The 15,662-nt window shown below is 47.2% G+C and overlaps 7 protein-coding genes across 7 annotated transcripts; 3 read left to right on the top strand and 4 right to left on the bottom strand.

Moving 5' to 3' along the window:
• Positions 1 to 72: 72 nt before the first annotated feature.
• V1508DRAFT_412366 (dienelactone hydrolase) lies at positions 73 to 1,607 on the top strand. Its single transcript, XM_066939611.1, has 4 exons — positions 73 to 266; positions 335 to 373; positions 667 to 757; positions 814 to 1,607. Exons 1-4 carry the CDS (start codon positions 218 to 220, stop codon positions 1,370 to 1,372), a joined length of 738 nt encoding a protein of 245 aa, XP_066797617.1. The 5' UTR covers positions 73 to 217; the 3' UTR covers positions 1,373 to 1,607.
• Positions 1,500 to 5,080, bottom strand: V1508DRAFT_460280 (fungal-specific transcription factor domain-containing protein). Its single transcript, XM_066942764.1, has 3 exons — positions 4,583 to 5,080; positions 4,335 to 4,454; positions 1,500 to 4,106 (listed from the first exon to the last, which is right to left on the bottom strand). Exons 1-3 carry the CDS (start codon positions 4,838 to 4,840, stop codon positions 1,677 to 1,679), a joined length of 2,808 nt encoding a protein of 935 aa, XP_066797618.1. The 5' UTR covers positions 4,841 to 5,080; the 3' UTR covers positions 1,500 to 1,676.
• A 357-nt stretch (positions 5,081 to 5,437) lies between these two features.
• On the top strand, positions 5,438 to 6,707 carry V1508DRAFT_292183 (uncharacterized protein). Its single transcript, XM_066936562.1, has one exon. It carries the CDS (start codon positions 5,615 to 5,617, stop codon positions 6,248 to 6,250), a length of 636 nt encoding a protein of 211 aa, XP_066797619.1. The 5' UTR covers positions 5,438 to 5,614; the 3' UTR covers positions 6,251 to 6,707.
• V1508DRAFT_412374 (MBOAT, membrane-bound O-acyltransferase family-domain-containing protein) lies at positions 6,692 to 8,860 on the bottom strand. Its single transcript, XM_066939612.1, has 3 exons — positions 8,601 to 8,860; positions 8,252 to 8,537; positions 6,692 to 8,198 (listed from the first exon to the last, which is right to left on the bottom strand). Exons 1-3 carry the CDS (start codon positions 8,765 to 8,767, stop codon positions 6,918 to 6,920), a joined length of 1,734 nt encoding a protein of 577 aa, XP_066797620.1. The 5' UTR covers positions 8,768 to 8,860; the 3' UTR covers positions 6,692 to 6,917.
• On the bottom strand, positions 8,861 to 10,824 carry V1508DRAFT_437807 (P-loop containing nucleoside triphosphate hydrolase protein). The gene is made up of 3 exons (XM_066942155.1): positions 10,588 to 10,824; positions 10,466 to 10,504; positions 8,861 to 10,398 (listed from the first exon to the last, which is right to left on the bottom strand). Exons 1-3 carry the CDS (start codon positions 10,661 to 10,663, stop codon positions 9,176 to 9,178), a joined length of 1,338 nt encoding a protein of 445 aa, XP_066797621.1. The 5' UTR covers positions 10,664 to 10,824; the 3' UTR covers positions 8,861 to 9,175.
• Positions 10,811 to 13,078, bottom strand: V1508DRAFT_366632 (uncharacterized protein). Its single transcript, XM_066937369.1, has 5 exons — positions 12,550 to 13,078; positions 12,349 to 12,472; positions 11,939 to 12,288; positions 11,604 to 11,870; positions 10,811 to 11,541 (listed from the first exon to the last, which is right to left on the bottom strand). Exons 1-5 carry the CDS (start codon positions 12,640 to 12,642, stop codon positions 11,299 to 11,301), a joined length of 1,077 nt encoding a protein of 358 aa, XP_066797622.1. The 5' UTR covers positions 12,643 to 13,078; the 3' UTR covers positions 10,811 to 11,298.
• A 473-nt stretch (positions 13,079 to 13,551) lies between these two features.
• On the top strand, positions 13,552 to 15,120 carry V1508DRAFT_402794 (uncharacterized protein; the record flags this gene model as incomplete). Its single annotated transcript, XM_066938511.1, has 2 exons — positions 13,552 to 13,986; positions 14,044 to 15,120. 2 exons carry the CDS (start codon positions 13,552 to 13,554, stop codon positions 15,118 to 15,120), a joined length of 1,512 nt encoding a protein of 503 aa, XP_066797623.1.
• Between the last annotated feature and the right edge of the window lie 542 nt (positions 15,121 to 15,662).

The following is a 15,662-nucleotide window of genomic DNA, read 5'->3' on the forward strand; positions in this document are numbered from 1 at the left end:
ATTGGTCAAGGTTAGTCGCATGCAATTATTAGGTACAAGCTCTATGCCTCGCCTAAGCCATAACTGGGCAAGCCCCTATCGCAATTCGATAGGGAGGTCCTGGATACTTAAACCTCGACCTCCCACTGGATGTCCCGGCTCCTCTCGCTAATCCATCGCACTACTCATTCATCTTGTTCTCTGCGATTCTCCCAGGTTCCTAAAGTAATCAATCAAAATGTCTTCTAACCCCCCTGGCTTGTGTTGCCTTACTGGTGTTAAGCACGGTATGTTTAGCTCGTCGTAGCCGCGACTGTGTGGGTGTTACGGTTCGTGACCTAACTAGTAGACACAGAGGGCCCCGTTACTGGCGAGATCATCGACTATCACGGAGGTATGTCCAATATATTTTACTTACTTGACGTTCGCATTTTTCTCGATTTGTCGAAATCCGATAATTTCTTTGCAATTGCGTCATCTATCGTAAAGCAACGACCACAGCTCTGTTCAATTAGGTTTCTACCGTATAGATTAGTGGTCGAACCAATATTATTTTACCGACAGGTTGGGAGATGCTTTACGTAGGATGTGCTATGATGCAAACAAGCAAGGAGATAGATGGTCCTGTCAATTGAGTGCAGGAGGAGTGTTTTGAGGGTGTACTGATAACCTAACGTTGTTGTGTAGTCGAGGCTTATGTCTCTGGTGACAAGACCTCTAAGAAAGTCATCTTGTTCGTGACCGATATTTTCGGTCACGTTCTCTCTAATGCTCAGCTGTATGTTGTTACACGGTATAACTTTCTTACAGGGATTTTTACTGATTATGTATTAGCCTCGCTGATGATTTCGCTGCCCAGGGCTACTATGTTATCGTTCCTGACCTTTTCGGAGGCGATGCCATTCCATGGACTCCTTTCGAGAAGCTCGGTGATGTCGGCCTCCCAGAGTGGCTAGGAAAACACTCTCTCGAGGTCATCGAGCCTATTGTCGAGAAGGTCCTCGGTCACATCAAGGAGGATTTCGCGCCCACCTCGATCGGCGCTGTCGGCTACTGCTTAGGTGCCAAGTATGTCATCCGTCTCCTCGGCGAGAAGAAGATTGATGTCGGCGCCATCGCGCACCCGTCTTTCGTCACTGACGACGAAGTTGAGAAGGTAACTTCGCCGTTGATCATCTCAGCTGCCCAGACCGACCCCATTTTCCCTCTCGAAAACAGAGTTAAGACTGAGGAAATTCTTACCAAGAATGGTACCATATTCGAAATTACCGTTTACTCTGGCGTCGTTCACGGCTTCGCGTGCCGTGTCGACCCTACCATCGCTGTCGCGAAGTACGCCAAGGAGAGAGCGTTCTTCTCCCAGGTCGCCTTCTTCGCTCAGCACCTCAAGTAAAATATTGCTTTGTTTAGACCAGCGTTTGTTGGGTATGGTAACGAGTGTGAATGCCCCTCTTTTGGATAATAGTTTTGAGCTGGCTGTGAATCAAGATGGTCGGTAGGGAGCTTCTTGAGATGTCACTGTTTGTTGATGAGCATCTTTATTGACTTACTCCTCTGCGCAACCTCCATAATGTACATGTCCATACTCATAAATCCCCATGACAAAATACATATTGTTCCACAACCTAGCGAATGAAACACAATGTCGATACAAGAAGTGCAAAACCGTAATACGCCAACACGAAAAATACATAAATTTACATTATAGAACCTTCACTTTTCTTTCCATTCGAATTATTATTCCCGTTTCCTGCTCGAGCGGAGTTCGAATCCCAAACTATATCACCAAAGATCTCTTTAAAGAACGAGTCGCTGGCTAACTGCATGTCGCTAGCGTTTCCTTCGTTCTGCTGTTGTGGCACAAGCATCAATTGTCCTTGTTGCTGTTGAGGCGGCATTTGGACTTGGGCCATGTCTCCTGGGCCGGTCAAACCGCCTGGTGGCAGAGTATGTGCTGGCATGTCGATGAACCAATTTGCGGATCCAAAGTCCAAGAACGAATTCTCCCAAACGCGATCCGTATCGATAACAATCTGATCCTTGTTATTCTCCAATGCCCGCAGCCATGCCTCGTCAAACTCGTAAAGGTACGGATTGGGTTGCTCATCTTCGATAGGCGGAAACGTGGACGGAAGAACAAGCGTGTCTGTGAATATTTCCTGCTGCTGCTGTTGTTGGTGCGGAGCTGATTGTGGAGGTAATGGCGGTAACATTTGCTGCGACGCAGTTTTGTTTGTCGGTGACATAATCGCATGCACAGCCGTCGGCATCACAAGGGGCTGTGGCATCGGCGGTGGTGGCTGCGAGCTCGGGATACTTCTCCTTCCATTTGAACCTCCCGGGGATGTCCCACTTGATTCTGATTTAGAAGTTGACGGGCTCGCTCCGGGGCCTGCATAATCCAATGTACCGTATCTAACAGTCGGTGACGGTGGTCTTGAAATTGCAGACGTGCGGTCTACAGCGTCTGGATTCTGTAGCTTGTGGAAGTACCTGTCCTTAAGCGACGAGCACCAGCCACCAGCGATTGACCAATATTCCCGCATGAGAACGAGGAACTTCAAATTCACAGTTAAATGCCTCTTGGCCATCAATGAAATTGCAGGATCAGTGGAGAAAGCATTGACAATATGAACAGTCGCCGAATTATAGGCGCCAAAGCCAACAAACGCCGCGGGAAGCACGTCTTCGATCTGGAGCGTGTCATTTAGGATACCCGAAATCGCACATGCGGCCGCGGTCAACTTATTCGCTGATCTTTCGATAAATGAGATGGGCGGAGCTTCGAATTTTGAGTTAGAGTGGTCGTACGGATAAATGCATCGGTGCAAAGCGCAAAGACACTGTTGAATACAAACGTGCATGTGAACGAAGGTACCGGCTTGCTGGGTAGCGTGCAACGCTATCAAATTTTCGCGCGAATAAACCAGATGAGGTGGTAATGACGAATAGAAACTATCGATCTCACTCTCCAGCTGTTGAAACTCCGAATATTCTGTCCAAGGTGCCATATTCTCTCTTTTCCGATCCATGTTGACGTACGAGGTAATATGACCCCACATGATGACAGATTTGACGTGGTACCCCGGAAGATCTAATGGCACACGCGGGAGTTCTGCATCGTTTGGTGGATATTCACCCGTCAATAACTCCGTCACCACAGGTATGCTGTTCAAAAATGCATGATCGCTAGATGGTAGCTGAATCTGGCACTCCTCTTCCATTAGCAAAAACGATCGTTTCGGACCTGAATGCGCAAGTCTGTCAAACACTAGCACACTCCACCATGTTTTCCTTCTTATCTCCCGGTCAACCCAACTCAAGTTTGGGTCATCGCTTTCCTTGTTGAGACCGAGAGTTGCCGCCATTCGCATCGACAAACCAGAGTAAATTGCCGCACGACCTCCATTTAGACCGCAGAAATCGTTGAACCCCATGATCAATAATGCTTGTGTTGTCTCTACCGTGGGCTCGTCGAATTCTTGACTCAACAATTTCCTAGCTTCTTGTAAAAATGGCTCTCCTGCAGCATATCGTGGTTGCGTCATAATCTGAGGATGCCGTGAAAATCTCGCCGATACGGCGCAAACCGTCAAAACTAACAGTGGATTGACTTGACCAGCTCGAAGCCGCGGAATAAATGTTGGCTTGTGTAAGAAAGAATATGATTGGTTGTTGAGATAGCGGAAATATAACTCCGTCAAATGCTCAATAATTTCAAAGTCAGGCATATTCACATTCACTACGCTACTGTTGACCTGCACACGTTCTCTCGAGCTTGTTGGCGAATCAGCGTCGCCGACACCGGCGGTGTCTCCGAGACTGTGAATCAAAACCGAATCCACATCGTCACCAGTAGTACCTGGGTCCACACCATAGCCCAGGCTCCTGAATGCCCCATCCGCCGTACGCTTGAACCTCGGCTTCGATGACGCACCGTTGTTGGAAATGCCCTGGGCGTGGACATTACCGCTTGAGGTAGTCACAGACATTTCGCCTGCCAACGCAAATGAATCAGAAGGTGGGCCGGACAATAACGGTAATGTGGATAGCTTATTGGATGCGTAATGTGATGAAGTGTTGCCTCCGGCAGGAGGTTTTATGTGACGTTCCATCATCTCGAGTCGCTAAACGATAAGTTAGTCACGTATTACTGTAGTAAGCTGGAGAGCAGATTCCTGGGTAACATCGCGGTAATTATTTAGATGACAATTGCACGTCATCTTGATGGTGGACGTGAATCTCCGACCTAGCCGAATCTTATAAAAGATAGGAACGTGAACTCATAATCAAAACGGAGTTCCAGCATTTCACAATATAGAAAAACCTTAAAGATAATAAAATTTCGTGCGAACCTTGTTTAACATCTCGTGGTAGCCGAACCTTGAGCCTCGGTTCTTGACGGCCGGATATTGGCAAGGGACATTGAGCCGGAGGCAATTTCCACACGCCGGTCTGTCACCAGAGCATTTCACCTAAATACTTATCAGCAACAGCGGCATAGCCATTTGTCAAGGAACTATGCACGGATAGTCGAGACGAACACTCTGCGAACACTTCGACAGAACCATGTCGCGTAGGCGACAGCAACAAAATGACTGACCTTTTTTTTCCTGCAAGCTACACAAGCGATGACTAGCTTTCGCTTATCGCCACCTTGACCACCATGGTGGGACGAGTGGCCGTGCTTGTGGTGGTCATCGTCGTCGTTGTTGGAGATGTGCTTAGGCGACGAAGAAGAAACCTCAAGGCTGTCAGGTGCTTGGTCTCCGGACGAGGTTGGTAGGAGTTCATGATGCTGTAGCTGGCCTACAGAAGACGCAGAAGATTGCAGTGAATGAAGGTCGCCAGAGACGGGCATTATTTATGCTGGCATCCGAGGAGACGGAAGGAGCAGTCGCGGGAGGGATCAAGTCGCACTCGAGGTGCACCCAGGCAGCAGACAGTGCAGGGAGCGCAAGCGAGATGTTGACGAGCGCAATAATATAGCAACAAGGCAGGTGAGACACAGCGGACGAAGGGGAATGCGAAACGACACACCGAACGCGCAATTAGTGACGATGGCCGAACGGTTCCGCGGGCTGTTGTGGGTGAGAGAGTCAAGTTGCTCTGATGCAAATCCGAATTGAGCGCAAAGACATTCTCGCAGAACGCCCTAACCGCGAAACCGAGCGACATCGCGCCTACCCGCAAGTAGTGCGGCGCGTGACAGCTTGTTCCGGTGCGAAACCTGCACTACGATTTTAATACTTTGTACGCGTTGAGATTCGAAGAACAGGCACCAAGACAGCGACATTCTCCCCGCGCTTTCAATCGAGGTTAGGGCCGTCCTTAGCCACTCAAATCTGTGGCTGAATCAGAACTTACACATGTACTTCCTACTGATTGAGTTTGCAGTGGCGGTGCACTCTGCGTCCAGTGTGTGCGCAGGGTCGAAGACTTTCGAAGTATCTGTTACCGCCCTTAGTCGCACTGCCCCAATTTCTATCTCGCCATTGATATCGACATTTTCGTATCATCATCTTTTCACTATTCTATTATAACTTCCTCCATTATCCATTCTATATAGCATACTACGCCACTTTTTACTTTTTAGCTCATTCTCGTTCAGTGGCTCATTGATTAATCGTCCGCCATGTCACTCAACTGGGTTATGCTGGCGCGGAATCCCGTTGACGCGTACGTCCCGCTCCCGCACGAAACCACTATCTACCGTGCCCCTCAAAGAACTTCTTTCAAGCTCAGAGTGATCGGCAATCAGTCGTCGTCCACATCTTCCATTTACCCGGGAAATTTACCACCGGCTGCTCGACCACTGAAGCTCGATGCCTCCCAAGGAAGACTTATACTGACTTCTCATCGTGTTATCTATCTTCCCGACTCTCCTTCCTCAGTACTTCAGTCTTTCGCTGCACCGCTGCGAAATGTATATGATGCACATGTTACACAACCGTGGTTCGGACCAAACATGTGGTCCTGCGTCGTTGTTCCTGTACAAGATGGTGGATTGCCCAACAGCACGCCATGTGATCTCACAATCACCTTCAAAGACGGCGGCGCTTTTGAATTCCACGAATGTTTTGAACGGATAAGGGAGCGAATGCAGGAAGGCGTCAACCATATCGACGAACTCCCAACCTACTCGGCTCCAAGTTACGTTGCCCCGGCTTCTACAGCTCCGCTCGCGGCCACCATTAACAACACCACTACGAGTGTTCCAGCTGGAGCTGTGGTGAATGATGAGCCGCCGCCATATGATGCTCTTGCGTAAGCTACCTGAGCTATTTCCTAGAATTGCACTTGATATAAAACGTCGGGATAATGTCTAAAATCGCCAGCGGCTGCCTTTCCTAATTTCCAACATAAGCGCAGTGATTGTTTGGTTTTACGGTTTCGGTTGTTGGGACTTAATATATTTGGTTGTACCTCATACAGATTTAAGGTTTAGTGTTTGATTCTCTAGTATAATGGTATTTGCATGATGATATTATGGGTTTTGGTGTTGGTATGAATGGTCACTGTCGGTAATGTATTTCTCAGGACTTAGTGTATATGGGAATATAAATAAAGAGTGTTGGCTCTCTTAGCGATAGACATAGACATACAAGAACCGTGAAGCAATCTTAATACCGGTTCAATGGGAGCGTGTATGTATATTGAAAGGCGATCAGCAAATCAGGCTCGATGCTCTGCAGGTTAGGGTATTTTCAGATACGGGACAAACGAACTTGTATCTTAAATTTAGCTAGAATAGTAATAATCCATTTACCTCAAATTCATACAAAAACGCAAGAGATATATCAAAAATTTACACAGAATTCCCAAAATACTCATTAATAAACAATTGGTATGACCACGCACAATATTTGCCCAACTTTTCTGGTTCCCTCTATCGCACATCGTCACCATGAGTCAATGTGGTCCCATACAGACTTATTTTACACTTTCCTCTTTGACACCCTTTTACGTGCATCACCAGCAGCCATAGAAGTCCGCCTCTTGAACTGCTCTAAGTCACTCCTCAATTCAGCCAAATCCATCTGTATGGCCTCCACGCTCTCTTCTATATCACCATCCGGAATTCCAAGCGACGGCTCATGCAAATCTTCCTCAGAGGCCGGTCCACCGCCCAGCTCCGATGGTTCTCGCTTCGCTCTGGCGGTTTCAATCTCGAACCGCAGTTGCTCGAGTTTTGAGGCAGTCTGTGTCCTTGCCGAAAGCTTTGCCTTGATATGTTTCGTGACCGGTTTAGCCGAGAATATAACAGTCATAGTAAACAATCCTACATGAATGTAGAAATAGACAGCACGCCACGCTCTCATACTGTCATTGAATGTCAAGAGTATAAACGGCTGTACCGCATATGCCATCGTTAGCTGCGTACCCACATATGTGAACACGTCATAGTACGCCTTGTAGGGACCCGCTTTGCTCAGATCTGCGGTTAGGAAAAATGGTCGGATGTATCGCCTAGCTGCACGGCCGGAAGATTGCATGAATGCGCCGGTCACAAATGTGAGATAGTACCCCGGCGATACGCCGTGCCAAAACGCAGACGTGAGGAATGTAATGAATGTGCTATTGAATCCCGGTTTCTTTCCCTTCGGAGTCACACGGAGGTACACGTACGTCTTGAGCCACTTGTTTGTGTTCATGTTCCATGTCTCTAGCAGAGTGTATGTATTCTGTCCGGTTTCGAACCTGTACGGATCAATGTTTTTCACTCGGTCCCATTTTCGCTTATTCGTGGCCGAATCAACGCCATTGTAGCTCAACCCTGATAATATGCAGGCACCTTCCGACAGCGACCAGGCGCCATAATACTTGAGTCTGTAATAGAATCCAAGCGGCCACAAATAAAATATGCGGAAGAGGAATGAGCGTGCACGAAACTCGTCCGACAGGATATACTTGGGCGAAAGAACCGTGCCCAGGCCAATCCACAGGCCAATCCACAACACGCCTTCGAGTGCTTTGCGTGCCGCGATGCGACCACTTCGTGGGATTTTGCGCTTACGGACCTTCCGCAGCTTGCCGTTCGTACGTTGAGATGCCGTCGATTCAGCGTCGAACATAGAGAAGTCGAGCCATCGTCTGAACTCAGCGTAGTCAAACGACGGTCCAACTAGGAGGGAGGGAAAGAAGAAGACGTAGGTCAAGTAGTCGATGATAGGCGGGAGAGTTGTCAAAGCGCGGTCCTGCTGAATCGAGCTCAATTCCTTCAATACAATTTAGCCAGCGACTCACAAATACAAAAGAGTAATGTACATACAGCTGCCGGTCGGCGGCCGTCATGAACGTTCCATCCAAACGCCGATAACTTCATTACGAGCACCATCTGTGCCCCTGTGATATCAACCTGACTCTCCCATAGTGGATTAAAGTATCGGTTGACGTGGTTGATTGTAAGATGTCCCATGAGAAAGAGAAATACGACCCATGGCATCAGCGGGCTCTTGACGTATCTCGCTAGTGTATACGTGCCCAAAGACGAGATCAATAGCGTTTTAAGTCCATCCCATAGGCTGAAGATGCCTAGTAGGTAGAACGTCGATACACTACAACGAACGTTTAGATTAATATTGACGCGGGAAATTCAGACCTGCATATTGGAAACGTACCTCAAACAAAATATCTGCTTATAAATCGGTTTGGAGTCGGGTAGTCGCTTGAGAACCACGCAGAGTGGATACGACAAGAGGAACGTTAAGAACAACTTCAGTGGGTCGGTAGGCATACCAATGCTCTTGGCTATGCCACCCATGAACGAATCAACGAACTTGAGCATGGTGATGACTGGACTGTCAATATTGCCGAGAACTTTGACAACAGATGAAGCAAATGTTGCAAATGCTTATGACAACCCGAACGAGTCGGATAGGGTCCGATGTCCCCGGACACGTGTTGACGTGAGCCTCGCCATCAACTTAACCACAGGTAAATCACCTTAGTATTCTAAGATTCGGGAATTTTTTTTTGCGAATTTAGAATATCAAAATTGATAATCCAATTATTTGAGTATATTATACAAAATTTGCTTACTTGTTCGTAGTATGGGGTAGTTTCGTTTACGTCAACACCAACGCACACATTCCCTTTACACCCAGCTAGCTATATACAATTTGAACTTCAACAATCAAAACCGCAAATCACGTATGCATGTAGCAAAACAGTGTAACGTTACAGGTTTAACTTTTCAGTCCTCCATAATTCTGGTGATCATACCGGTACCTACAGTCTTGCCACCCTCGCGGATGTTGAATCGCTGGCCAGGCTCGATCGGAAGAGGTGAGAGCATAGAGCACATTAACTCGACATTGTCACCGGGGTTGACCATTCTGACCTCACCGTTCTCGTCGACATCTTTTCCGTCGGGAAAGTTCAAAACGACAGTGACGTTGGCAGTACGGATAAACATCTGGGGACGGTAGTGGTTGGTGAAGCCGGAGCGTCTACCACCCTCTTCAGCAGATAAAATGTAGAAGGAAGCTAGGAACTTGCTGGAAGACTTGACGGTACCAGGCTTGGCCATAACCATACCTCTCCGGAGCTGATCACGACGGATACCACGGACCAGAATGCCACAGTTGTCACCAGCCATAGCCTTGTCAAGCTCCTTTCGGAACATCTCGATACCGGTAGCGGTGGTCTTGATCGGCTGGGGGTTGAAACCGACAATTTCAATTTCTTCACCTTTGGTCAAGCTACCACGCTCGACACGACCAGTGACCACAGTACCACGACCCGAGATAGTGAAGATATCCTCAATGGGCATCAAGAAAGGCCTTTCAAGATCACGTTCAGGAGTAGGAATGTACTCATCGACGGCGTCCATAAGTTTCATAATGGCCTGTTCACCAATCTCGGGCTGACGGCCCTCAAGAGCGCACAGAGCGGAACCCATAATAACAGGAATTTCCTCACCATCGAATCCATAAGACGAAAGGAGTTCACGCATCTCCATCTCGACGAGTTCCAACATCTCATTGTCTTCAATTGTATCGACCTTGTTGACGAAAACCACCAAGTGCTGGACACCCACTTGGCGAGCCAGAAGAATGTGTTCACGAGTCTGGGGCATCTGACCGTCAGTGGCAGCGACGACAATGATTGCACCATCCATCTGAGCGGCTCCGGTAATCATGTTCTTGATATAATCAGCGTGGCCAGGACAGTCTACGTGAGCATAATGGCGGTTGTCCGTCTCGTACTCGACGTGGGCAGTGGAAATGGTGATACCACGGGCACGCTCCTCAGGAGCTTTGTCGATAGCAGCGTAGTCCTTGAACTGAGCGTAGCCCTTAGCAGCCAAAACCTTGGTTATGGCAGCAGTAAGGGTGGTCTTACCATGATCGACGTGGCCAATGGTACCAATGTTAAGATGGGGCTTTTCACGACTGAACGTGGCTAATCCTCGAGCTAATCAAATGTCAGAATACGTACCGTTCGTCCAATTGCAAAAAAGCTGCATAAATTCTTAACCTACAAGATTCATAGAAACGGGTAGCAGCGCATGAAGTCTCAACTGTAAACGACTCAATTAGCAAGGTCCAGACTTCCCCAGCAACTCATTCAACCCATAGAGACAATAGTATGTTCAGAGCTTACCAATATACGCAGCAGAGACCACAGAACGGAGTAAACCCCGTGCAACCGGTGTGAAAGACCTGTAAAAAGACGCCATGGCGAACGACGTTACTCAAACTAAGTCAGATAAAACTTCGATGAGCTAAATCTAACTGTATGCACCAGATTCCACTCTCAACGATATGCAATTCTATGCAGAAACGTGAGGTAACTGGATATGGATTGTAGTGTGAGAGATAAAATCTCGGAATATTAAACGCGAACCACTTAGGCTTCGAAAAAATTGTTCGATTCCGAGAGCGGCGGGTTACAGGAACCCTGACCCATGTCGACCCACAATCGCATCACCAGTAACTATAAGTCCGGGGAAGTGGGTTTGATAGTTAGCTAGACCTTATATTCCGGAGAGCCTTTACTGCATATTTATTGCCACTTGCAGATATATTCGAGCCTGGTAGCAACAATTTGGGTAATATCCCCATTTGTCATAATACATTGTAATACTAATTCAGATGTCTACCGCCAAAAGGAAGACTCGCCCGATGTGAAGTACTGTGGCTGTATCAACTATAGGCTACACATCGTTTTCATATCTGCTTGTACATATACAATTGCTTGGAATATTCTAAAACATATAAACGCTCTCGTACGCATCCTTTCTGTGATAATGATATGGGATGCTATAAGAGAAGGAGATTCGGATATTGACAATGTAGATTCTATTGTAGTTGATTATGTACTGTCGCCATCGTTATTTACGCTCTCCTTGCTGCCATTCCCACTAATGGTAGTACTCTCGTCTCCAGCGTTATCTCCCAACAGAAGATACTGGAGTATATCACCGAGTGTGACTATTCCTTGCAGCTTCCCATCAGTATCGACTATAATTAATCTGTGTAGTCTTGACCTTCGAATTGTGTCCATGACAGTATCCAGTCTGTCCTGATCCGTGCACGTATACACTCCTTCGAATTCCTGCGCCATGATTAGCTTCTACTCTCACAACAGTGCAGCAGTTCATAAAAAAGCAATCACACCTCTGACCGTCGCATCAATGCCTCGCCGACAGTTAATTTTAAATCATTGTAGATGCCACCCTTAATCAGTGTGAGCACGTCGATAGACTCGTAAATATTCTGCAAAACCCCGTCATTGTCGAGAATCGGGATACTTGACACTCCCTTAGACGCAAGAAGGTGAATGACGTCAATAACTGGAGTGTCCATCGTAGCTGTGGCCAGATTGTTATAGACCCCAATATTCAAATCTTTTAGCGGTTTTCGGAGCATCCTGGTCTCCTTGCACTATTTGTGGCAATTTGTTAGTATGGGCAGACGCACATAAATAGTGCAAGCGCACGAAAACAACTTACGTTCTGCGCAACGAATTTTAAGATACGATACTGTGTCAGCACACTTAGCACGATCTCACGCTTATTCTCTTCTTCGTAGTCAATTAATGGAATCCTCCGTCCCTTGCTCGCAACCATCTTCAAACAGGCATCATATAGCCTCTTGAACGGGTGCACCGATATCGTTTCTAGCGGCTGCAAACCAATGGCCCTTTCCACATCGCGCAGACCGTCAAGGGTGAATTGATCAATCTTGTCCATCTTTTCCGGATATTGATAGTAGTACTGAATGACATTTATGTAGTCTGAAGACGTCAGTAGGCCGGCGAATTTTGATGTTCTCGAGTTCCATAATGGTGCCGAAACGATGCCTTCGTACGAGTTAGTTCGAACTACAACGATAACAATAATACATATGTTGCTTATATTACCATTTTGTATAAGAATGTTTAGCGACTTTCGAACGAGAAGAGATGTGTCCAGAACTAATAGTCTAAAACTGACCGGCAGAACGTCATACGCTGTCTTACCCCTCAAGAACGCACGAATCGCTTTCTGTCCACAACAATCCGTTAGCTACCACCCGAATAAATACACCAGCACAAACTTCACAATGGCAACTAATCACGTACCACTCCCTCACGCTGCTCCATGTCAATAATATCCTCTGTCGGTTTAAACTGCACATCCTGGATGGGGATGCGCGAGCTCGTTGACGGTTCCATAGTCTTACAGTCGCAACCAGGGAGTGCACTCGATGCCGCTTTGTATGAATTCTATTTAGATCGAGCTGCTATTGACTAGCTGGCCAGCTTGCTTGCGGGCACCAAGAAGGGAGCGACGGGCAAGAGCAGCGGCAGCTGTGGTGTTCGTCACTGTCGCAAATTGCAGCTTCCAGTATACAAAACAGGAATCTAGCTGAATGTGGCGCGCCGAGCTGTAGAAGAAGTAAGGCAGAGGTCGATGCAGAGAAATGGGCGGAGGGCTGTGATCACGGTGGAAGGAGCAACAGTAGACGATTACCACCATCAAATAACCCTGTAAGATCGTGATCAGACGTCGGTTACTGGAGTAGAGCTTGAGTGTGCGTTAGTGCGTAGCCGACAAGCGACGATGATGTTGGGACTTGTGTTCCCCGCGTAATCGAAGCGACACTACGAGGTTACGACCATAACCGCGCGAGAACTTCTCGTTTGCGCACAGTTTCAGGATTGAATCTTGAAGATGGGTGCGACAAAATCGGACCCAAAGTTTACAGTTTTACACATAAAAAAATTAGTAGAACCTCGTTAACACGATTCGCTGTAAGACGATAACCTCGCTAAGACGATTTGTTTGCTTGTGCTTGTAAAAATTCAGGATAATGTTAAAAATCCATTTCATTAAAACGATAACCCCGCTAAGCCGATAGGAAGTGGCTGTAAACATTGCTTAATTGCGAGGAGACGGTCCGCTCTCCTCCCGACCCGTCCTACTTTAACTTATGTCATTATACCGTCATCAAAGCCCTGTTCATTTATCGTGTATCCCATCAACGACGACTGCTTCCGCAAAAGCTGCGCTCCTCATATAATCCAGCACCTATCGCAGTTAGAGTCCATTGCCTTGTCTTTATTGTTTCATATACGGTAATAATGGCCACTAGACCTAGATGCGGAAGCGTTCGTCGTGCGCTCATGCCACTGCACGTGAACCCTGCGCATTCTAGTCGCCGGTTTCATGGGCTAAATCGACAGTCGTCTGCAATTAAAGTATCACAGCAACAATCTCTGGGCGTTAGATCAATGTTGCCGAGCCCGAGTTACCGACTGCGCTGTATGTCTGGGTCTGCTAAATATGCTAGCAAATGCGGCACAGAACCGGAGAATTATGAGTCAAGAAGTGAACACCGCAATGCGTCCACGTCTGTAAAATTCGAACTTCCATTAGGAGCATACGTTAATTTGTCGCCTCAACGAGGGCTTATTGAAGTCACTGGACCGGATGCCTTTCGGTTCTTGCATGGATTGCTGACTAATGAGCCACCATCCGGCCACGAAGGCGTGTATGCCACCTTCTTAAATGTGAGGGTACGTATTAAACGCGATATATAAGTTTGGAACGTAATTCTAATGTGTGGTTTCTAGGGGCGAATAATGTATGATGTATTCGTATATCCAGCACTACACAATAAGAAATGGACTAGCCAGAATCCGGTGGAAGATCCCGAATCCGAAACGTATCTTATCGAGCACGACGTTCGCGTCACCGACGAGTTGTACAAATATCTCACATTCCGAAAACTACGCGAAAAAGTTAGACTGCGTAGAGTCACCGATTGGATGGTCTGGTTTGCGTGGGAGGATGATCCACAGAATTTATTGCTGCGCCGGATAAGGCGAAAGCCCACAGAATTCGACAGCGACCCCTACCTTAGGAAGACACCGCAGTTCATTGGCGTGAATGATACTCGTGCTCCTGGGTTTGGCGTGAGAATGGTTCTGTCTAATGATGCTGCAAGCCCGCTTTGGCCGTTACGCGTCTACGAGGAAGGACGAGTTGAGTCGTTTGTAAATGCTGATCTAGCAACGTATAATGTCCGGCGAATCATGTATGGAATTCCGGAGGGGACTCAAGAATTCAGTCCTGGGGATATGCTTCCTATGGAGAGCTGTGTCGATATGATGGGGGGAATCAATTTTGACAAAGGGTGCTACGTTGGCCAGGAGCTTACAACCCGCGCCAAACGCGTTGGCATAACGAAACGACGAATGGTTCCTTACATGATTTATGATCTGGCTTCGGACAAGATACCCAGCGAGATTGAGTACAATCCAGATTTCGAGTTACCTGAAGGTATTACTTTGCCATACAAGAGTCCGATAATCGCAGCAAATACGCAGCCGAAAATAAATTCGCGTGGAGAAGTCGCGCGGTCTGTTGGTAAACTGATATCACGAACAGCGAATATAGGGCTTGCGAGTGTTGCCCTGGATTGGATTGACAACGGAGAAGAAGTCGAGCGGTGTCGATTAATTCCCAGCGATATAAATGGAGCATTGATTCTCGATGATCCTGCATCGGGGGCTAAAAAGAGAGGAATTGGAATTAAATTCTTCAGACCATATTGGTGGCACGACGCTGATAAAGTGTTTGTGGCACCTGCGAAAGAAGAGCCGGAGGCGAATGCAGAAATCGATTCTAATGCAAGCAACGGATTATAAAGTAAGGATATAGATGTTGTGGCTCTGTGGGTATGCATACAAACTCCACAACTACTTGGCTGTGCCACAGCTTGTATAGGGGTGGGCAGGTAGTACCTCAATTCTGTAAGAGTTGCGAAGAATAGACGTACCCTTCTAACAATGTCCATGCTATGGTGCATTGCAGTTGGTGGCAACACCTAACACTGGCGAATATAGAGCTTCTCTAGTCGTACTTTACTGTGCAATTTGAAAGCGTTAGGATCGGTAAGAGTGTCATCAAAATTTTCCTGTTGAAATTTGCGGAGGTTCCAGTTTAGGCTCTATCGCGTTCAAGTAGCAGTTTCCACTTATAGTGCTCCTTGATCGGAGTTAGATTTACGCGTCGCAGATATTTATAGGCGTATAAATAACAACCGATACGTGACCACGTGTCTCGGCAATTTTTGATGTTGATAGTGGTCCATCTCTCGCCAATCGACACAGACGGAGTCTAGTCTTACGACCAAACAAAACAGGAGCACCCAACGAGGGGCGTAGAGCGACAGACAAACCTTTGCAGA

This window comes from Lipomyces doorenjongii, assembly GCF_038497915.1.
Source record: "Lipomyces doorenjongii strain NRRL Y-27504 unplaced genomic scaffold V1508scaffold_9, whole genome shotgun sequence".
NCBI lineage: Eukaryota > Fungi > Ascomycota > Lipomycetes > Lipomycetales > Lipomycetaceae > Lipomyces > Lipomyces doorenjongii.

Coding starts and splice junctions, on each gene's coding strand:
- V1508DRAFT_412366 (XM_066939611.1), top strand. CDS start 218: ATGTCTTCTAACCCCCCTGGCTTGTGTTGCCTTACTGGTGTTAAGCAC. Junction 267..334: donor CCTTACTGGTGTTAAGCACG/GTATGTTTAGCT, acceptor TAGTAGACACAG/AGGGCCCCGTTACTGGCGAG. Junction 374..666: donor GATCATCGACTATCACGGAG/GTATGTCCAATA, acceptor GTTGTTGTGTAG/TCGAGGCTTATGTCTCTGGT.
- V1508DRAFT_460280 (XM_066942764.1), bottom strand. CDS start 4,840: ATGCCCGTCTCTGGCGACCTTCATTCACTGCAATCTTCTGCGTCTTCT. Junction 4,455..4,582: donor TAGCTTGCAGGAAAAAAAAG/GTCAGTCATTTT, acceptor ATAAGTATTTAG/GTGAAATGCTCTGGTGACAG. Junction 4,107..4,334: donor ACCACGAGATGTTAAACAAG/GTTCGCACGAAA, acceptor CTTATCGTTTAG/CGACTCGAGATGATGGAACG.
- V1508DRAFT_292183 (XM_066936562.1), top strand. CDS start 5,615: ATGTCACTCAACTGGGTTATGCTGGCGCGGAATCCCGTTGACGCGTAC.
- V1508DRAFT_412374 (XM_066939612.1), bottom strand. CDS start 8,767: ATGCTCAAGTTCGTTGATTCGTTCATGGGTGGCATAGCCAAGAGCATT. Junction 8,538..8,600: donor AAGCAGATATTTTGTTTGAG/GTACGTTTCCAA, acceptor CGTTCGTTGTAG/TGTATCGACGTTCTACCTAC. Junction 8,199..8,251: donor ACGGCCGCCGACCGGCAGCT/GTATGTACATTA, acceptor ATTGTATTGAAG/GAATTGAGCTCGATTCAGCA.
- V1508DRAFT_437807 (XM_066942155.1), bottom strand. CDS start 10,663: ATGGCGTCTTTTTACAGGTCTTTCACACCGGTTGCACGGGGTTTACTC. Junction 10,505..10,587: donor GGTCTCTGCTGCGTATATTG/GTAAGCTCTGAA, acceptor AGTCGTTTACAG/TTGAGACTTCATGCGCTGCT. Junction 10,399..10,465: donor TACCCGTTTCTATGAATCTT/GTAGGTTAAGAA, acceptor ACATTTGATTAG/CTCGAGGATTAGCCACGTTC.
- V1508DRAFT_366632 (XM_066937369.1), bottom strand. CDS start 12,642: ATGGAACCGTCAACGAGCTCGCGCATCCCCATCCAGGATGTGCAGTTT. Junction 12,473..12,549: donor TGGAGCAGCGTGAGGGAGTG/GTACGTGATTAG, acceptor TGTTGTGGACAG/AAAGCGATTCGTGCGTTCTT. Junction 11,871..11,938: donor TAAAATTCGTTGCGCAGAAC/GTAAGTTGTTTT, acceptor TGCCACAAATAG/TGCAAGGAGACCAGGATGCT.